This window comes from Oenanthe melanoleuca, chromosome Z (assembly GCF_029582105.1).
Source record: "Oenanthe melanoleuca isolate GR-GAL-2019-014 chromosome Z, OMel1.0, whole genome shotgun sequence".
Lineage (NCBI taxonomy): Eukaryota > Metazoa > Chordata > Aves > Passeriformes > Muscicapidae > Oenanthe > Oenanthe melanoleuca.
This window is the reverse complement of record NC_079362.1, coordinates 25,533,750-25,556,741: the sequence shown is the minus strand read 5'-3', so window position 1 is coordinate 25,556,741 and position 22,992 is coordinate 25,533,750. Positions and strand designations below refer to the sequence as shown.

The following is a 22,992-nucleotide window of genomic DNA, read 5'->3' as shown; positions in this document are numbered from 1 at the left end:
CAGCAGCAGCCAAACCGTCAGTGTGATATCAACGTTATTTTCATACTGATTCCAAAGCACAGCACTGAAACTATTGCTGAGAATAAAGGAATTCTCTCCCAGCAAAAATCAGGACACACCTGAACATAAATTCTTTCCCCAAACTTCACAGAAATACACACTACTTTGAAATGATTAATTTGCTTTGGTTTTTATCCAGGTTTTTACCTGCTACTTAACCTCAGAGATTTAAAAAACATCCTGCAATGTGCCATGATCCTAAGTTTGAAAAATATTCCCCTGCTCTAGGAATTTTTTTCACAGTTAATTTCTAATATTACTTTCAATCACATGCTTGTTTTTTGTTGTTTTTTCTGGTCTTTACTAATACATGAAAACTTGTAAAAAATGATAAATTGTCCTCAAAACATAAGATCTTCACTAGGGAAAGAAATTAACTGTCAACTCAAAAAATATGTGGCTGAAAGTATGTCCAAGGGCAACATCTTTTTTTCAATTTTAACAGCTGTAATTAACAAACAAGTAATCTGCAATACTAAGTAGCTGAAAAAGCCATTTCTCTTTGCAGTTGCTAAATTAACATAGAAAAAGATACACTGAGAAAAGTTAAGTTTTCATTATTTGAAACTGAAGTTTGTCTCCACGACAATTAATTCTTACATGAATACAGTAAAATTCTCTCCTAAGTAAGCTTTTCTAGTTTAGAAGGTGGTGTGGAAGAGTGGGAACTGAAATAATCAATGCATCTTACATTAGATGCAATTTTTCATAACCGTTGTGCAGCATTATTAGGCTCCAAGTGCATTTCAAAAAGAGCTTTGGTTTAACATGCACAAAGCCACAGCTACCAGAAAGACTACCAAAAAACCTTATCTACAACAGATCCAGAAACTCAGAAGACAGGAAAGAATTCAGACTACAAATCCTCTTCTGTTTTAGTAAATGCTGCTAAGTGCCTCAAATAAGTAAAGGTAAAAAACAAAGTAATTGCAACAGGTCAATAGTGCAGAAATTTTGAGCTGTGTCCTTGATAACTGTGGGAATTAGTAGATTTGCAAAAAAATATTAAAGGAATACTAAAATGAAATACAAGATCTGAGCCCTCTCAGTTATTTTCTCTTTCCTGTGGATTAAAGTATTAGATCACTAAAACCACAGGCTTGCATAGTTTGCTTCTGTGATATTCCACAGTTTTCTATTCCACTCTGACTTGACATACTCCAGGATAAAAAAATTCCATAGAGAATAGTAAAATAAGCCCTTTTCTGCAGTTGTACACAGAAAACCACAATGGCAGTCTGGCAAATTTTCACAGTAAGAGTTGCCAGTTGAAGTACCATGATAAAAGAAAATAAAATGTAGTATACATGTATTTTATAGGAAATAAACACATGCAGCTAGACAGTTCCTTGCATATATTTCAAGGTCTTGCTTCTATAACACAATATACTAGCTGCTTCAATACATAATGGACCAACCATGAAACAATTAGAACTATCTGCAGCTTGAATTCTTACTACATACCACTCAGCTTGTGGAGGCTGAGAGGAAGAATATACTTTCTGTAGGGATATCCAGGTCCTTATAATCCACATGGCATCCTTGGAGTGAAAGAGGTTCAGGGCATCAGTTACATCACTACCCGAACTGAGGCAGAGATCACTGAAACATACCTTCCTTGTTATAAATACTAATCTCACAAAGGGAGGTAGTTTCAGTTACCCTGGAAAGCAGTTGTGCTGTAAAAACTTCAGGTTACGAGAGGTCTCTCACACACTAGCTTCCACTAGAATCAACATTTATTCAAACAGTTGGCCTGGGAACACTAAGATGTAACAGCTACATATACGTACATACACATATGAAAGAGCAAACCGTGTAAGATACACCAAACTGGCAGCCACAGTGGGGACACCCACTGTGGAATCAAAGAGCACTACCTCAGCCAAAAGCACACAAGACAGTCCACATCACTACAGACCAATGCCAGCTTGCAAACAATGCTTTCACAGACTTCTTTTAAGTTATGGCAACCAACAAGAGTGAATGGTTATCTGTTTGCAGAGAAGTGCAAGATAATGTATATTGTAATCATCATCAAAAACCACAGTGTTTACTGCAAAGCAGAATGATTTAGCAATCTGAAAGATCCCTAATTATATTTAGTCATATAAAAAGAGTTAGGTTTTTAAATTTTTAAAAAAGTTCTTGTTTATGCTATACATTGAGATCAAGTCATTAATTAAGATCAATATATAAATTAATAATAATTTTCAAAATAGCTTGTTTCCACGAGGTTAGCACTATGAGTGAACCCATGGCAGGTTTAGTCAAACAGGTCTTTTCTACCTTTTACTTGTAAAAACAGCTCCTGTGAACTTCTGAAAGGTCAAAACAGCATTGTGTCCATGTGACAATGAAAGTCATACAGAAGTACAAAGACAGTTAAGAGGTGTCTTGAGTAACACAAGGTGAAACAACTTTCTTCATCCTCACCTGTTTACATGATTCATTTCCAGGAGAAATGTGCAATAAATTATGCCATTTACTATGAAAAGGTACAGTAAATGCCACTAAATACCTTTTAGTAATATTAAATAGGAATCAGAAGTATAAAACACCACAGAATTGCCTGGATTACAAGGAACCTTAAAGACCATTTAATTACAAGCCCTCAGAAAATTTAAGATGTTAGCTGTGCTCTGGATCCAGATCTAAAGTTTGCTTGAAACTTAACTCATTCAGGATTAAGCCTGCAGGATGGTACTTCAAGAACCCAAGCTAGCTAAGTCAGTCAATACTCTCCTGCTGCACTCTCCTCCAGCAAGCACACAAAGTTAAAAATCACTAGATTAACTTTGTGCTATAACTCACCAATTCCCTAGGCCACACCAGAAACCACGTTTTAACATCTGCAGAGTTCAAAACAAACTTAAAAATTTAAAAGGTGATTTTAAGATCAACCCTCCCTTTCTCCAGAAGATCTAGGCTTCAAGTCTTGCACAAGATGCTCCAGAGAACAGTCAGTCACCACACAAATAACAAACTCATATAAATAGAAATCTCCCTCCAATCCCATCTGGTTTCTATTCTTAATTTCATATTTTAGTCAAGTTTTTCATAATGCATTCTATTGGCAAGACAGTTTTCCAGGTAGCACCTTTTATCCACAACCCTGCCTTAATCAGAAATTGGCAAGCTGACAAAAACTCATTTCAGAACACCACTTAGCAGCAGCTAGCAAGTACCCCTTTGTATCACAGACTCAGCACACCATAAAAGAGCAGGCTGCTTCAAGTTCCTCCTTTAGCTACCAAATTCCTATACCAGCCAAGTGCACAAAACCTTGCAAGAATATCTGATGCATTAGAGTGATACAAGACTGCAAACACCAAACACATTGGGAGTAAATGCTAACAAGGAAAAGGAGCTGGGAAGTTTAACAAAAATAGCAAGCCTCTCTTGACACATTACCAGGTCATTGTGCTCCGTTCTTTCATGTGGTCTTCTCTGTATCGGGCACTCACACTGTGTGAGCAAGTACCTGAAATTCCAGCTTTCATTTGCCCTGTCGTGCTCAAAAATTTCTTTTTTGTCATGGGAATGCTTAAAACTTTCTACACCATAAAAAAAAAGTAACTTTGAACACTAAGACCCTCCACAGATATGCCATACTGTCTTCTCCTGCTTCCTCTTGCTTCCTCTGGGACAAAAAAAGGAAAACCAGCTTTGTAGGTAGGACTCGCCTCCTTTGCCTCTGGAGTGAGGCAGTAAGAAGCCTCAAATTAAAGCACAATCATATTTTTTTCTCCATCTTCCTGTAAGGTTAGTTCAGATGCCTTAAAATAAGTCTTCAAATAAGGGAAGTGAAAGATTTAGAGTTGAAGAGAAAGCTAAGATAGCTCAGTGCAACAGTGACAAGAGACTTGAAAGAAACTGGCAACCCAGGCTCAATCGAGATCACTTTCAAAGTCAGGAGTTTTAGATATGCAGTAGCACTGACAAGGCATAAGGTTTCCAGCAGCTCTGCCCTTGCCAGACACTAACATTTACAATGTTATGATAGGAGGAGTGAATACTACAGAGCTTAACAAGTTTCAGATGTTCTAGATTTAAGCAGCCAGTCAGATAACACAATTCATATTGTTTCCACTGAGGACACAAATAGGTTTTCCCTTAATTACTAAAAGACTGCTGTACAAGTCATAGCAAGCATTAGAGTTCTCTAAGAGATCAATGTTTCAGGCACGCTCTGCTGAAACAGGCCACTTTACCCCTCAGAAAAGAAAATCCTTCTCCAAGTCATGGCCTCAGCTGTTTCAGCAGACTGTACTTCAGCATTGTGACACGTGTCTCCTCTGACTCTGCACTAGAGGAGACTGAGTGCTCCACCATCAAGGATCTGGCAGAGCAGAGTCCCTCCTAACACTGCACTGACTACATGCATGTGCATGGCCCACACTGAACTGGGACCAATGTTACCAATGTGAACAATACAAGACCCGTCTGATTACATCACTTCCAGCTCTGTTTCTTTCTATTTCTGTGACCAATTCAGAATCCTCTGCATTTATTACCACGGTACTTCAGTGAAGACTGAGAATATGCATGAGAACTAAAACTCTGTATAAACTTTAGCTGCAAACATATTGACACAGCTACTTCAACGATTTTATGGAAGTGTTCAACTTTCAGGCAGTTTTACTAGAACTACAGTTCTAGACATCTTAATTGAGTGCTGCATTTTACACCTCTACCTTGTGCAACACAGGAATGAGTGAATACTTCAAAGTACCTGAGAAACTTATCTTTAAAAGGAAAAGACGAAATCAACAAAATTAAGTAAGATAACCTGTTAGCTTTAGTCTTACAGAAAGATGTGTGAGAGACAGAAATGTGATCTTTCCTCTACATGAGGTATCCATCACAATGTAGTGTAGACTAGACTTCAGTACTCTGGATTGCACTCTAGACTGCAAAAGTCTGCAATTTTTAAAGGCATCACATAAGACGAAGAATTTTACGCCACGAGCCTGTAATGTTGACCATAAAGAAACCTCACCACAATCTAACAGAGTTGCCAGCCACAAGACAGGAACCCAGATTTTTTTTGAAAAAGATGTGTGAGGATCAGACTTTCAACCAATGTTTAAGTTCCACAGTAAGGCAGCTGGATCAAGTTTGGAAAAAATGCCATGTAATAGTGACCTGCAGGTATGTCCTAAAGTGGAGTTACTCTTTATCTTTAAGTAGAGATGATAGAAGGCAACAGGAATTGACAAAAACTTCAGGTGCAGAGCACCTGTCTCCCTGTACTGAAGGTAACAGTTTTACCACAGCTTCACAGCTCATACCCAACTGACAACACACAAGTCTGTGAATGTGAAATACAGTCTCAGGCTAGGCCTCTAAGCATATCCTGCCTCACTTTCTAGACAGAACCAGCAGGCATGCCAAACTGCAAAAGAAATCACAAAAAAGAAATAAAATCATAAAAAGAAAACTGCATATATAAGCATTACTAGTAGTTCAAACACGGTTAAGGAGACAAGAAAACCAGACCTATTCACAAGTAGGTTCTTTTTGAAGACAGTAAGTTGTGAATTTTATGAGCATATAATTAGTTTTAATATGAGAACAATACGGAAGCTTTAAAGCCAAGAAAACAAATATTTTAACATACTTTAGATATCTGAATTAGTTGCTTTCTGAAATTAAGGAGTCTACATTCCATGAGTTTCAGTTTAGCTAACAATGCCACAAGCAAAACTGAAAACTGGGAGATTACTCTGTGATGTGAAAATAAAGCATTAATCTCCCACATGTACAATTTCAATTGTATTAAAGACAGTGGAAGTTAAAAATGCAGTCGTCTTTTTTTTAAGGAGACTACAGTCACATTTTTACCTATATTCAAGTTTCAGAAAAGTATGTCTATAAAATGTTTACCATACTATGATATCTTACTTTTTAAGTGCTAGCTATTGCTGTTTCTTGTATTTTTCCAAAAGCTGCTAAATCCATCTATCTTGTGCAAGCAGAAAGCACGTGCTCTTTAAAGTGCTTGGCCAGGTACAGCTCTATTAATTAAATTTCACTCCATTTTATTCTCTTCCCTAAGATTTAGAGTATTTTTAGTTTATTTTTTTTAACCATACATGCTTAGCATTGGACTACATAAAACTATCATTATATGATAAATGCTACCTCTGCTGCCTTCTAAATATGTAGAAGAACTTAAACTAAATTAAACAGCTATCTAAAGTGGATGAATGGAATTCAGTCATGTTGCTTTGTTGAGATCAGGGTCTCCCACCTATTGTACAAACACAATTAACTTATGTGGTAATTTTGCAATTTGTATTGACATCGGCATTAGTCAAAGGCATATAAGAGTTAAGACAGACTCTAAAATGTCTAGGTACAATGACTCACTCCTGACAGATTTTCTGGTTAGTGAGTGAAGATAAAGTGACATTCATGACCTACTTATCAGATGCTGCTGTCAGTGGGATTCTCACATGGAGAGAGACTCTTGCTCAGCATCCTTTAGAATCTTCAATACTACCAACATATAATTTACCTTCAGCAAAACAATACAACAGTCAGCTGCTTTTATTCTTACTGATAACACTTGGAATGATTTTCCACTAATACAGAAAGCAGCTACTTCAGCTACTAATGTTGCCTCAACAAAGTTTTGCCCATTAAATGCATGCTTGGAGATGACCATCAGGAACCTTCACAGATCAGCTTTCTCCCTCCTTCACAAGTAAATCCCTAGCTAAAAATCAATAAAATAATCAGGACTTGGACTTCAAACTGCTCACATGAAATTAGTAAGTGAACTCTAAGGTGCTTCCTTCCTCTCAAACAGTTTTTCCATACGTAAAAAACAAGGAAGACCTTCAAGCTCAACTCCTCTCAATCCTGACGTGTGCAGACAGCTTCAAGGAAATGGGGCACTTTCATCCCTACTGAGAGATGTCCCTCGCCATGGCAGGGAGGTTGGAATCAGATGCTTTTTAAGGTACCATGAAACTGAAACCATCCTGTGATTCTACAATAATGCAAGTGCACTTCAGCGTTGCAGATGTGATCACAGAGTGAATACTAAGTAACAGGGCTGGAGATAACTTGGTTTAAATCCACCAGATGCTAATGAGTATTTGGGTCAAGATGACAGCGGCTGGCCATGATCTCTCTGAATTTTAACACATGGCCCTGGCAACCCAGTGATTCTGGCAGGAGTAACTCTGCCTCTCAAGACAGGACTGTTTGTGCTTTCTAACTAGGCACAGCTGCAGAGATCACAGCTCATACACAGCCCCACTGGATGCCCTTTGGGGTAAGCAAGCTGATCTCTGTCCCAGTGGCCAGTGGGTTATGGTAACTTCCTCCCTGTTGCTGGTCTTGCCCACAGTGACAGTGGCTATGAAGTGAATCATGGTCTTTGACATCGAGCTTGCAGGATGGTACCACTCTAAGCCAAGGATAGGAAGGGATTGGCCCACATATGTTGCCACCAAACTCCACTCTGTTTGCAAACTAGCAGGCACTGAGTGGGGGAGACAAACTACTAGAGACCTCAGTGATACCATAAGCATAAAAGTGTATTTGAACTACCCTAAGCTTATCATTTAAAGATACTCACCAAGTAACTAGTGCTTTAAGGACAAAAAAGCCCATTACATTTTAACAGGGGAATCAGACCAATAAAAGCCTGAAACTCACGTCATTATCTCTTCCTTCAAAGAACCTGGTAACAATCCCTGTCCTGAATTTAGAAGGAAAAGCAAAATTTGCTTTACAAAACTCACTGAAGAAAACCTGAAAATGAGTAAGAACAGGACTGAAAGCTGAGAGCTTTTTCCTCAGCATCTACAAACACAAAGTTATCTTCCTCCAAGCTACTTAAATCATAAGTATTGCTCCAATGCAGTTATTACAAGGTCAGACACCATATTTCTCAATCTCACTTACTATACTGAAACTTTTTGGAACAAAACTGATACAGCTTTTGGCTGACAGCTGAAAGTACCTCTCAAAGCTGAGGAGCAGCTCTCTGATAGAGTAGAAAAACTATGTATCTCCAACAATTTCAAGTCTGGAGTTCTCTGCTACTGAGAATGTAATTTAAATTCAGGATCTTTCTCAGGCATCACTTCATGCTATATAGGAAACATCACACTTTGAAACTAGAGGTCCACAATTAAGTCCAGCTCCATTCCCAGGTAAGGAGTCTTTTGAAACTATGTAGTAGCAATGGTGTGCTTTTGGCATATAGAACATCAGACTCCTCATGTAAGGATATGGACAATATGAACACTGATCATGAAGACCTTGAGGGTTACTTCTGTGGACCTGCAATAGCCTCTGAAGTCATTCCTACACAACTTTGATAAGGAATGCTAAATAAATGGGATATACAAGACAGAGACAAACTGTCTTTGAACAGCCATCCCACTAACTGATGAAGTACCAGTTACATCTTTCCACTCCCAGAACAAGGTGCCAGGAAACATCTAAGAAAGGGACCTTTTGTTTCAAAGCACTGAAGTCATTACCTACAGAGAAAAGCTTGTTTTCTCCACCAATCTTCAGCAAGACCTGTGGCATCAGACCCATCTGGTTTGTGTGGCATACCCAAGAACATTCAGTAATCTTTACACTGAAGAGCAAAGACTACTTCAAGGCTTGTTCCGGCCAGATCAACTAAAAGCAGTGATTTCAGTATCCCAGACTACAATGCTAAAGGAGGGTGCTTCACAGATTTACCCATTCCACTACCTAATGTCTTAAGAACAAGTCATCTGCTGGTTATTCAGAGCCATAAAGGAAACAAACAACATTCAGGCAACAGAAGTTAGCCAGAGATGTTCAATAAGTAGGAAGCCAAAGAGCATAAACTGATTCTAGTGTGCACTGCCTCCTAAACAAACTGTTCAAGTCCTGCGATTCAAAAGTAGCTTTACCTGTGAAGATAATCCGCCCTTTTTTACTGTATCCCTGAAAAGAAGCAGCCTTGCATCAACAAGTGCTAAATATCTAACTTCAATGATGTCAAATCAAAATTCAAGGAAACTCTCTAAAAATATACACTTTTCCACACATGAATCTTCTTTCCTAATATTCTGAAGCTCAGGTTTAAGTGTCTTGATAGCATTTATAGCATAAAACTAACCTAACTGAAATGCAAAGAAATATTTTTGAGGTATATAATTTTAAAAAATATTAATGTAAGTTCCTTCTGACCAGTACCATCAGCATTGGTTCTTTCTGCCTTTATTCCATTACTTTAGAGAATTGCAGAATACCTTCTCAGAGTTTGCTTGGAAAAATGAAAAGACACAGAAAACTCTAAAACCAACATACCTGTTATTTTGTCCCGGACAAGCTTGCTGGATTCTATCTCCCCAATGCTACCGAACAGACTCTTCAGTTCCTCTTGTGTCATGTTTTGTGGAAGGTAGTTGACTATTAAATTGGTCTTGCTGTCTTCTGTGTTCCCAGAATCAACTGGTGATGAGCAATTGTTCATGGTAGCTGAACCATGGGCTGTGTTGTTACAAGTTGGTCCATTAGACAGTTGTGTTTCCATGGCAGCAATTACCTGCTGAAAAAACAAGAACCATCAAAATTCATATTTCAGTATCTAGTGGAAGAGTCCAAACAAGAACCTAGAATACCTATCACTATGCAGAAATGGTACTGACAAGGCCATATATTTCCTCTACATGCAAGAAAAAACCCACCACCAGTACAGAAGGGCATTAAGCTGTTAGTCAGCACTTTAAAACATTGCAAGCAAATAAACTTTGTTCTACAAGCTCACTAAATGAGATCAGCACTCAAAGCTTAGTTTCCATCCTCTGCAGTTCCCTTCACTTAGGGGAATCACATGTAATTTTTATTATAGAAGCTGTCAAACGAAACTGGCCTGCTGCAAAAGTAATCCTTTCTACCAACTTACAAGTGATTACTGAAATAATATGAAATTCAGCTTTTAAGGAAGTAGCATTTGATTATTTTCAAGAAGAGGTAGGCATTAACTGTATCCAAAGAATACTTCTCATGAGAAATAGCAGAACAAAATTAGTACTTTAAAGAGATATTTAGAGGATATATGAATGTGCTGGGAAAATACACCTTCCTTGACAACATCCATGTCAAATTTCTGTCACCATTCACCACTGGTTGGAATCAGGTTTCTAAATGCTTTTAACTGACAAAATTGACAATTCCTCATTCTTATTTTTTCTCTTGCCTGAACTCTGAGAACTGCTAAATTTGAATCTCGACCTTAATTTACCTTTAGACCACTGCAGAACTACTCTGTGCCTGGAAGACCACAGAACAGATTTTCCTAGATCCTGTGCTAAGGCCGATGGAGAACAGGAAGTGGCCTGAAACAGCCAACATGGCTTCACCAAGGACAAGTCCTGTCTGACCAGTCAAGTGGCCTTTCTGTGATGAAATGATTCCAACAGAAGGACTACAGATATTATCCATCTAGACTTAAGCAAAGCCCTTGACACAATCCCCTACAACATCTATCGCTAAAATGGAGAATATTTATAGGCAGATTAATAGATGGGGTAAGAAAGTGATTGCACAGTCACATCCAGAGGAGGTGGTCAATGGCTCAGAGTCTCAACAGACATGAGTGACAAGTGGCATCCCTCAGGGGTCCATACTGGGACCAGTGCCAATAACTAATACTAATAACTAATACAACTGGACTAATAGCACTGACAAATGGATCAAGTGCACCCTCAGCAAGTTTGCAGATGACACAAAGTTCAGTGGGGCTGTTGACACACCAAAGGCCAGGATGTCATCCAGACAAGTCTGAGAAGTGAGCCCATGGGAATCTCATGAGGTTTAACATGACCAAGTACAAGGTGCTGCATGTGGGTCAGGACACTCCCAGTATCAACACAGGCTGGGGGATGAACAGACTGAAAGCAGCCCTGTGAGCAGGACTGGGGGATGCTGGTGGATGAAAGGCTGGACATGACCCAGCCATGAGAACTCCCAGACCAGAAAACCAAACACATCCTGGGCTGCATCCAGAGCAGTGTGGGCAGCAGGGGACGGAGGGGATTCTGCCCCTCTGCTCTGCTCTGGTGAGACCCCACCTGGAACCCTGCATTCAGCTCTTGAGTCCTCAGTATAAAAAGAGACATGGACCTTTTAGACTGAGCCCAGAGGAGGGCCTGGATTATAGGGACAAAGTAAGACTCTTGTGACAAAATGCTGTTTCAGCATCAGGCTTGTTCAGCCTAGAAAAGAGATGACTTTGGGGTGGCTTAAATGTGACCTTTTAGTACTTGAAGGAGGATTACAAGAATGATGGAAAAAGACATTTTTGAAGAGCATGAACAGGACAAAGGGGAATGTCTTCAAACTGAAAGAGAGTAGGTTTAGATTATGTATGAGGAAGAAATTTTTTACTGTGAGGGTGGCAAGGCACTTTCCCAGAGAAGCTGTGGATGCCCCATCCCTTGAAATGTTCAAGGTCAGGTCAGATGGAGCTTTGAGCAATCTGATCTAGTGGAAGGCATCCCTGCTCACGGCAAGTGTATTAAGAGACAATCTTTCAACTCAAACCAGCCTGATTCTACCACGTCTCACTCCAAAGTAACTGACGGTATGACTACAAGATGAAACAGAAATAATTAGCAGACTGCTTGTACAAGCTACCACGTCTACAAAAGACTCTCTGCCACCTCAGTTAGTGACCGAATGGCAACAGCTGGTAAAGGCAATGGATTTGTGGTCTGAGTATCTAAGATTTGGGCAGCCTACCCTGTTTGAGACCAACTGTTTAGGATAACATGCAAGAGAAAATTATGTAAGTTCATTCTCCAGTAATACACATTTCAACACAAGAACTTCACTAAAGAAATCCATCAATAACTGAAATTTAGCCTCAATTAAACTGCTAAGAGGAGTTGTCATAAAAAAGCATCTTGTAAAATCACAGAGCAACATCAGGATCTCTGAAGAGTCTGTCCTAGAAGTACTGTTTAAAGCACCATATGCAATCACTGCATATCCAAACAGCTGTGTTCACAGACTGCACAACTGAATTTACTAATAATACAAGAGGGGGGAAAGTTAAGTTTCTTACTGAAAGTCCAACTTAGACATTCCTAGGAACACATTTCTATGTTCTGTGTTCTGCATACAGAAGTATTTTCCAAGAGATTACTTCAGCACAATGCAAAAAAGGGGATACATCTATTAAGAGCACTCATTAGAAAAGCATGATCTAGTTTTCCTGAAGAGCTGCAACTGGAACAACATTTTCTTCCCTTGTGACAAACTCCAAGTGCACCTGGCACTGATGAAACAAGTCCACTGAAAAGATGATAAAGTAGATGATCCCAATTAAGGTAAATTACTTTTCAAAATACTAGCATAGCTGTTAAAGGTAGTAGCTAAAAATGCTGTGCTCTGATGCTCTGTAGGATTGCCTTTTTCCCCTTTTTGTGTTTCATTCTCAGATTTGAAGTGCTCATTGATCAAACTTACTAGGATTTAGCAAGGACAAACTCTCTTAATTGCACATTTATTTTCATGTTCAGGTGGCAAGAATGGAATCCTAAGGCAACATTCAAGTGAACAGCTGCAATAGCCTGTGTGTGCTGAAAATTACAGCGTCTCAGCTATAGAACCATCTGCTCTGAATAAAGTGGTACTAATGTGGTTTACAAATAATGCATACCCCACTAACGGACTAAAGAGAACTATTCATAAAAGAAAAGTACTAAATATTTTTCACTCAAAAATAGTAAGAAATAAATTTACAGTTTTTAAAAAAGTCTTAGAATAGACTGGCAAATATAATTTTAAAATAGTAATCATAAAACACCAACTATATAGGTTTTCAAAGTTTAGTATTCAGTATTTAGTATTCAGACCATACCAAAACCATTTTAGTACAACACTCCTTTTCAATTATTCACCATGTATTTTTAATTAGTACTAAAATCTAATTGACATTAGAAGAAAGGCAAGCCACTGCAGTGTAATTTCTACAGGAGATCATCATTTTGCAGAAAAAGTTGTCTTAGTATCCCACAGATTAGGAACACAACCTACAGTCTATAACAAACCATATATGTGAGTTAGTATTCCAAATGGAAGGTTAAAAGACTTTGGTATGGCCTCAGCACTATTAACTATTAACTATTAGCATGTATAAAAGTAGCCTACAGAATTTAAAAAAAATCCCACAGACCCCGGTCCAAGGCTCTGCTGCCCACGAACCACTTCTAAGCAGAGAAGCCACATCACACAGTCTGATTGCCATGTTAGTTTGGAGTTGCCGTCTGCAATATGGACACAAAAAGTACTGTATGTTAGATTAGCAAGATAATGCAACAAATCAGTTTGTACAAATTTACAGTAATTGCATTTATATTCCCAGCATGTCCATGCAGTGTGGCATAATTGGATTTGAGGCAATTCCAATCTAATCTTTAAAAATTCAGTTGAAAAATTATTTTTGTTATGCGAATTAAGATGCTTATTTTAAAGAAGATTTAAAAGACAATGCAGTCTAGTTACCCCTGCATCTACCCTGGAAATAACCTCCAGTACCACACCACCCCTAAAAGAAACTATACCACAAAACAAATTTTTAAATCTTCAAGACTGAAGAGGAAAGATAGGAAATACAGTGAGTTGATTTTCCACCAGCACACAAGATGGTCATGCACTACTGAAAGACGGTCCCCCTTACATATCTTTCCCAGCCCACAAGAAAAAAAAAAATATATAAAGATGACAAAGTACCATGTTAGAATCCAGTCCACTCTTAAAATCCTAGGTTTTGAAAATTAGATAAATTAAACCTTGTCCAGATGGTATTCACTAAGTTTTCTTGCAACAGCTGTTTAGAAGCACCACTGCACATACAAGTGGCAATAGAGTCAAGGATTTATCAAGTGGAATAACTGGAACAAAATGAAAGCATTTCCCATAGGAGTATTTTGGTAACCAAGAAGACTGTTCTTTGTTTTAATTAAAACATCACCGAAAATTCAGTTAGATTTGCATTGAACAATGCTAGGAGGATACCACAAAAGCTAACAGGCCATTTGCAGATGATTACAGGTAGTTCAGATGTAAAATCTAACCACAACAGGAACAAGTAGAAAGGTTGCTGATCACTGCCACAGCTTAAGACTGTTGCTAGTCAATAGATCCTTCTTCCCACGGTTAGCAGATTTAAGTCTAAACCTGACAGAAGAAAGACTTAGGTTACAGAAGGCTGCTCATCCAGGGTTTATAAAGATTACTTCAAAACTTTTTCTGTTTTAAAATGGTGCAAAGTTACTTTTCACATCAGTTTGTCACCGAAGTCCATATGCTTAGCAGACTTCATGTCTGGTCTTTATTTCTAACTTAGGAGGTTAATAACGACCTTCAATCACCTTTTTATGCAAAATACCAAGGCTTTGGTATCTACTGCAAGTTAGCACACCATTCTCTGTGGTCTGAACCCAAAACTAACAGTAACCACTTCTCAAGCTCTCCACCGATCACAGACAAATATGTTTGATGAACTGCTTACTACATGAATAAAATCTGGAGGTCTAAACTGATTTAAATCCAGACAAGCTTTATTAAGAATAAGAAGACTGCTTTAAAATAGCAGTCTCCAATACTCTTATCCTACAGAGACTGTAGTGATGTGCACAAGATGATGTATTTGGATCTCTATCGCTCTCAGCAAAGCAGTGTGACCCCCACAAATTATTTGTTTCCTGCGAACCACAGGCTGTGGATAGAAAACTTCAATAGAACAGCTTACTTGTCTGTATAGGACTACAGTGTAGTCACTAGAGACTTCACCATTCTCAAGCACTGCAGCACTTCTCAAAAAAAGCCAAGAGCACCTGTCAGTTGAAGTACTTCCAGCTTGCATAACACATTTATCTTCACTGAAACATTCTATACAGTACTTGCAATCAGCATGCAAGTCAGTTCTCTGACTAAAAAAAACCCTTATGTCCCAAAAACATATTTTGCTCTACCAGTTCTTCTACCGTTTTTATTGCTTTCAAGACTGTGGCTCTCTAACATCTAGTTTGGAAAACTGGCATTCTTACCGTTTTATTTACACTTCTGACCTAAGAACAGTATTAAATATGGCTAATTTCATTCTAGAAAAAAAGAGAAAGCTTTCTGAAATGAGTTTTTTGCTTTAACACTCTACTAAACCAGTACATTAACACAGAATTAAAGGTGTGAGTTTTCTTCCCCCCTCCCCCCCAGACAATTTTAAAATACTAAATTATTGAAGAATGCCCAGCACCCATTAAAAAAAAAGTTAATTCAGTTTTTGACTATTAGCCTCAGAGACAGTATTACAGTTCAGGTTACTAAAATAGTTTAGCATGCAAACCCTGTAAAACCATTATGTTCAGGAAACAGGGCTCTATACCTACTAAGGACATGTTTGTCTTAAAACACATTGAGATTTAGAGGAGAACAATGAAGTCAAGTTGACTGAGTAAATCCGCTCTTCTCTTGATAATGCTGAAAGGAAGCAGAACTAAAGACATAGTTGTTCAGTTCTGCAAACTGCATAGTTCTCTTTAACATGCAGTGCACGGCAGCCATCTATCTTTCAATAAACTTAATTTTAGTTCACCAAGCACAGATAAGACTTTAAACCCAAACACTCTTAAACACTGTTTATGGCATTAACTGAATGCCAGTTTCTAATTAGTTGCAGTTGAAGCAAGTCATGAGTAAGGTTTGCCTAGCAGAGAAGCAAGTAGGATTTTTTGTTTTTCAAGAGAAAAGACATCAGAAGTTCAAAAGCCATATGGTTTATGCAATTAGTTCTGGTTGCCATAGAACAGTTCCAATTATAACAGCAGATTTTTATACGAGAGCTTTAGAAAATATAGTGGAGCTATCAAGAAGCTTAGCTACTAACTTTCCCTTCAATACAGGTATTTTGGTGGGTAACAGACTCAACTATTCATGCTTGCCTGAGAACGAATCTGAGGCTTGATCCTGGCTGCGTTGAGACAGAACCAAAGGCAGATAAGCCTTCAACTACCATTACTGCCTCACATGCATATAGCTGCTAGGGAGAAACATTCAGTGCATCAGACTTCTCTCTGAAGTCTTTCTACCACCTGTTTCAATTAATACTTGTGCATCCTGGTCACTGCTGAGTGGGAAATTATTTAGGTTTTATATATATAATTTAATTCTATTTACAGATACTGCACTAAAAAAAAATATCACTGCACAGATGCTTGCCACAATTACATTATATACTTCTAAACAGTATTATCACAAAGGTGATTATGCTCCGAATTTAAGAGCAGATACTGCACACATCTGCTTACTTCAGTACATTATCACTGTTCAGAGACAACCCAAGCTGGAACTCCAGCCTCAAAGGTCACAGCTAACACAATTCCTTTGATAAAGTCCTAAGAGATGTAAAAGTGCTCGTAAAGATTCTCCTCAAGGCTAACATACCAGGAAGCCTTCAGAGCATGCTTTAGTATTTAGTGTTTGCTGTTCCGTCCTGTGGCCCAGTGCAGTGGAAGCATGCAATAATTACAACACATCATCACTTGGACAAGCAAATTTCATAATACCAAACTGCAGAACGAGAACCACCTCTGGCTGCGTATATCATTCTTTATCTCTTCCAGACAGAAAGGTCTAAACCAGAACTTTGGTCTCCGCTTTTAATGACGCTGTTCTCCTTCCAGAGGATTTATTCCATCTACTTTGACTTACAACAGTAATTAATGCATTTTAACAAGGATAGGCTGTTTCTTTTCTGTGGGGACTATTGCTAAACATGTTAAATTAAAAATTAAAAAAAATTACAAAAAAATCAGTATTATTTGAGGACTCACTGAAAAGTAACACCTGGCACAATACAGATGCCAAATTTTGCTTTAAAAAAACAGAACTCAGAAAAAAAAATTAAGTATTAAAATTTTAAGTGCAGAGTTATTGATACTTTGAATAGATGCAATTCTTCATGGTTCCTCTATAGTGATTTTTATCTTTACTGGAGTGTTAAATTGAAGGACTCCTTTTTTTCAAAGGGTCAAGTATCTTAGAAGCATACGTAAAGGGACAGTACTAATTTATGCACACTCAAAATAGCTGTAAAATAAGAGGTAATAGAGACTGTTCAACCTAGCATATGCAAAAGCTTGCTCGAACATCCCAAAGTCCCTTATGGGTAAAGGCACACACAGGCCAGAGGCACATCTTAAGTTAACAACCTTGCCAGTCAGAACAAAACACTACTCCTTCAGTTTCCCTGCAAGGAGGATAGCTGTCAAGGAAAGCTTGATAATTGCTCTGAGGTCAACATATATTAACAGCACATCTTGTGCTTGTTGAGTCTAAAATAGGCTTTATCTCTGTTCTCACTTTTTGTTTAATAGTATAAACCACCATTTCTCCACTAGCAGCCCTTCCCAATCTACATGTACACTCATCTACTGTTCTCCGCATTACACTATTTAAAAATATGCAGCACAAACTACATCAGAGCACTGCTTGGTTAGAACTTGTGCAGCTAAGAACAAACCAGAGGAGTACTTCTTGATTTATGCAAAGTTATACGGAAGAACTTTGATAAAATAGATGAAAGACAAACTTCACAAGAAACTTAAAATTCTTCTGATAATGAGGTAGTCTCAAATCTTCAAGTAACTCAAAAAATTACTAATCTAAACAAAGGCAATTAAGACCAAAAAGCATGAGCCCTTTGCAACAATAAAAAGCAATTTCTAGACTCTCTAAAGTGGCAGTTTAGAAGGGGAATCTTTTCACACTGACTCTTCAATGAACCACAAAAGAATTAATACCACTTAACATTTCTGTATCTTGGCCTTAAAGTCATGATGAGTTGAAGTAAGTGAAAACTTATGAAAAAAAAGTCGTATGAATTTTAGGGAAGAGGACTGTAATTTACCCCTGTGATTGCTGTTGCAGAAGTTTATCTACAGAAGCTTTCAAGAAGTAGAAATGAAGAGATAAAGGCAGATTTGCCTATTCCAGGTAAGCAGTGATAAGACAACTGAAAAACTGTGGACAGTTGAACAAGAAACAGCAATTAGTAAAGGCATGAAAGAGCTCAGTAGTGCTGGTGACCACACTAAAAGGTCAGAAGCAAGAAAGCACAAATTATCTATTGCATGTAAATATTTGTAGGAACAATAAAAATGTATACACAGATTAAATGAAAATGTCTTCACTCAGTATAAAGTGCTTTTGTAAACTCTTAACATTCCTGCAAAATACTTAAGAATATTAGGATACCCTAAACACTGCCCTACTAAAGCTACTCTGCATTAGGGATGAAGCCAACCAACAATTGCAAGGGGTCCTGAAAAAAAAACAAAAAAGCAGGTACAACAAGGCAAGGGCATTAGCTGGCAATCTAGAAAAAATAAAGGACCTATTCTAACAGAAATTACTAATTACCCTGTCAGCTGGGTAACTTAAGTTACACTAGAAACCATAGAAGAAAGATAAACTCTAGCAGTCTTCTGTAAAGAAATAAGCACCTCCACTGCATTAAGAGATCAGTTCAAGTGAGACTCCAATAAACTATAACCATTTTTATGTTCGTAATTATTCAGGTAAATTTAGACACAACCACTTTTACCAACATAACTAATTCTCTGAGCAGGACAGCATCAACATGCATTACTAATTAGGTCATATTAAAAAAAAAAAATAAACTCAACAAAATTACACTCTCTTTTCATTGCTCTCTTTCAATAAAAAAAGTTCAAAGCCAGCTAAGCAAAGTGATTACTTTGGTTGTATTTGAAATTTTAACTAATTGTCAAGCTGGCACTGCTTGAACACAGCCAATATTGATGTTCAGAAAGAGTTTCACCAAAACGATGACTGGATCACACAAACAGCTATTCAGATCTCAAATAAATAAGCTGTGAACAATTCCAGTACTTGATCAATACTTTAAATAAGACTGATTTTTAACAGGGACAATTTTTCAACTGCACTCTACCAGCCACAAAATCTTGCCAACTGCTTTACTGCTCTTATTTGCTGTCCAAGTCTCCTGTGTTAGCTCTCTCTCCCAGCCTTCTAGCAAAAGCTCTCCAAGGCAATACAACTCTGTCAAAATGCATATGTATTCTCCAAGACGTAACTGCGTCTTATTGCAGACGCTTCCCTTCAGCCTTAGACATCTGCAGTCCTCTCAAGCCTACCAACACAAGAAAACAGAAGATTCAGTGGGGTGAAAAGAGACAATATGATGACTCTTCAAATACAGCAACTCGATAGAGGTTGAAGGGTTTCAAAGTCAACATCCACTTGAACTGGCTAGGATGCCTACTTGAATTTTTCAGCATTTAGCTCAGTATTCCAGCTGGGCCATGTAAAACTTTCCCCTCTTTCATACTGCAGTTGCACTCTTCTTCCCCACTGACAACTTCAAAAGCTGATGTTTTACCAACAGAGAAGAACAGGAAGCAAATCAAATTAGTCTGACTGAAGAGGTATATAAATCAAAAAACCACAAGTAAGAGAAATAGGCTCTTCCTTATCAAGAAAGCATGGGTCAACTTCAAGGCCACACAGGACTCCATTTACTCTCTGGTGCATCTTCCTGAAGGGTAGCATGGTTCTGTCCCTCGTGAACTCCACTGTCTTCACTGCAACAGAGAGCCCAACAATGGATGACAGGATTAATCTTCCAGGATAAAGAAGAAAATGTTAGAAGAACAGTTTTCTTGTGCTGGCTTTTCCTTGCTCAAAGCTCACTGGTAAACTGGGGAGATGGTCAGTCCCAAAAGGCATCCCATCTCACACATTCCATCAGAGGGCACACCTCAGCAGATCCACAGGGCATGAACCTGGTATCTCCATCACAGCCCTACCCTTCAAACTGCAGGATGAATCCCCCCTATTTCCTCCCTCCAAAAAGGAGAGTTTTACTTCTTTCGCAGGGAACTTTTAGCTCAAATGCAGGTGAGAGAAAATTTGTATGATTAAATATCCTTACCCCTTAAACCTTCATGTGTACTCATAATTAGCTCAAAAAATGTCGTCCTCAACACCATACAAAGAGGGGGAAAATGCAAGAAGTTGAAAATCAGAAACCAGTAATCACCATGCTTCTCCCTTCCTCTACACCCATCTTTACAAGTACTATCAAAGTGGTATCAGGCTGGACAGCAACACAAGGCCTACACACTCAGATGTCTCCATTAGCTCAGATCATCAGTGGCCTGACATGTCACAGCATCCTTCTTCCAGCTCCGAAAGTCATGACAAGCAAAGCTTATGTGTAACACAAAAAGTATTCAAACCAAACTGAAACATGCACCATTATTTTCACATAGAATCAAGTAGTTTTTGCCCAGGAAACATTAATTCTTTCTAATTAACACTGAGGAAACCTGGGGAAGAAGAGATCTTCATTAGGACAACAGCCCAATTAGCAATACAGGGTAAGGGGTACTGGGATTTGCCAGGTACTCTGCACTCCAGCAGATGACAGTGAACAAGCTACCTGAGCAGCCTTGGACATGACGCCCAAAACTGCTTAAATGGCTAGGATCACATCTTAGAGGTTAAGTATTATTCAAATAATAAATGCTTGGTTTAATTCTTTGGTGAAGAGCCTCAAAGTAGAATGGAAGGCGAAGAACAGGGATTTGTGACAACAACTGACTTCACCTGCCTTTTTTTTCCCCTTTCTTCACAGCTGGGCGTGAAGGGTTGGAAGAAAAGAAGGAAACACTATTCAAACTGAACACTTCCAATCAGCATACTCTGCTCTCTTCAGTCAAGAGAAAATGAGATTTCTCCTACTAAACAAGGCTACTATTTTATGCGTTCTTTTAAAAAGACTTCAAATCAATGCCAACAAGCCATTCTTGTTAACAATTCCTAATGAAGTAATACAAAAATGCATGGTCAAGGCTAGTTTACTCTCAAAATTGATAATGACTGACTATTCAGTCTCCAAAAAGTGTTCTTAATGGTCTCAAGTTAATCATCTTTCAGTGAAAAGAAAAAAAAACCTGGCTTAAATGGAGCTACGATTTCTCCCATCCTGCCCCATCTGGAGTAGGTAGTCACTGGAGTAGGTTCCATGAAAGCAGTACAAAGGTTTTCTATAGGAGATAAACAGAACTTTTATTTCTTAATCCTGATATACCATGAGTAATGAATAATGCAACACAGACATAACATGACTGACCCATATGCTGTGCTGTATTGCGTGCAGAAATCTTTATTTCTAAAATGTAACTAAACATGCAGAGCAATGAATATTTAAAAGATTTGCTAGTTTAAAATAGTCTATCTTGCTTTCAATCACCACAGAAACCTTGCACAGGTTTTAAGGTTTCTGACCTCAGGGGATGGAAATTCTTTCACACATGAATTCAAGAATAAAGAAGCCAAAATGTCAGTTTGCTAAAGCTGTCAGTAATTTAATACATCATCATTAAGACTGGTAATCAGATTTTCCTATTATTCTGTCCATAAATACAAAGTTTCTGGGGCCACTTGGCTTCCACATGCTCTAGTTCCTTCTTCTAACCTTTTCTTCATGGCAAGTTGTATCTAGTTTGTCTCCCATTCCCAGTTTTCTCTAGTAGTCCAAGTACCATTCAACTATACATCACTAAATTGTCTTAAAATACCTTTGCACCTTACATGGGGTAACCCACATACTTTGACTCTCATGCTTTATTCTTTCACATATTATTCTATGCTGTCTTATACCCAGTCTATTAAAACTAAAATTTGATATAATTCTGTAGTTGACATTTCTATTATCTGTGTCTTACTTTATATATATATTACTGAAATCTAAATTTTGTAACAACACAATCTAGATTAGGCAATTTTCTTTCAAATTAGTTTCAAAAAGATTATTTCAGTTAGGTATTTATCACTGTATCAAAAAAACTGACCGAATAACCTTTTTCACCATAAAACTAATTATCTGCCTAACTCAGTAACAAAAGAAACAGCCACAGATGTATGCCACTATAACAGAGCTCCAAAATAATTGAAATTACATCTTCGACAATTTATTACATTCCCCTGTGTACATCTTCAAATTTCAGTATCAAAGGAAAATCAAGATAACTGTTTGTGAAAGAGATGGCAAAAAGTCTTAAAAGATAGCATGACAGGATAAACAAAGTCAGACCAACAGCTCTGAAAAAGCTTAAAATTTTCTGCCCTCTATTAATGCATATTAAATTCTAGGAAGTTGCCTATGCACCAAAGTGTGCTGTAATGCACACTAGAGTACAATGAAAGAGCTTGGAAAAGGATACATACACAACAGTAAACCAAAAAATTACTTTCAGAACATCAACAGGTGAAAAATATGATACTGATGCCATCTGACTTAGAATATGCTTGCTTTCTATAACCTGTATATTTTCACTATCATTTCACTACAGAAATGCACTTACTCTGACACACCAGAGAAGAGCTTCTTTCACCCAGAACATAAGTTTGGGATCAGAAAGCTAAGTCTTAGTTTATCTCTAGCATAAGAGAGGGATCTGTCAAATCACTTTATTTGTCATGGCACCCAAAGGCTGACTTCTCAAGTCTTGAAGACCATCTTAAAATAAACTAGATGGATTTTATACTGCAACAAACTCTAACACAGAGAAGAATTTAGCCTTTGTTTCATAATGAAGCTGACTTCCAAAACATGGAAGTCTCATTTCCACGCGCTGAACATCATGTTTGGGCAGAGAACTGGCTGTCGTGTGCACAGGAAACAGTAAGTTAATGAAGACTGTTTCAGAAACAATATGCCTCTTCCCTCCTGGCACTTCATCTTTTTTAAAAGATAACAGCAGTTTATACTGCATCACCTGAACTACAGAATACTTACAACTACATTTTACCAGGAAAGTCAAGAATGCATTTTACTATAGCAGGGGAAAAAACACCCAAACATCAAAA

The 22,992-nt window shown here is 38.0% G+C and overlaps 1 protein-coding gene across 11 annotated transcripts in view; it reads right to left on the bottom strand.

Annotated features, from left to right (window-relative positions):
* Positions 1-22,992, bottom strand: part of ELAVL2 (ELAV like RNA binding protein 2) — an 88,543-nt gene that overhangs the window by 33,905 nt on the left and 31,646 nt on the right. For 4 of the 11 annotated variants that reach the window (XM_056514517.1, XM_056514520.1, XM_056514518.1 and 1 more), the window contains exons 2-3: positions 13,250-13,340; positions 9,376-9,613 (exon numbers count right to left, since the gene is read on the bottom strand). In XM_056514517.1, the coding sequence (XP_056370492.1) occupies positions 9,376-9,613; positions 13,250-13,321 (310 nt within the window). In that variant the 5' untranslated portion in view covers positions 13,322-13,340. Of the gene's footprint in view, positions 1-9,375; positions 9,617-13,249; positions 13,341-22,992 lie in introns of all 11 variants that reach the window. The other 7 variants (XM_056514514.1, XM_056514515.1, XM_056514516.1 and 4 more) reach the window with 3 other exon arrangements.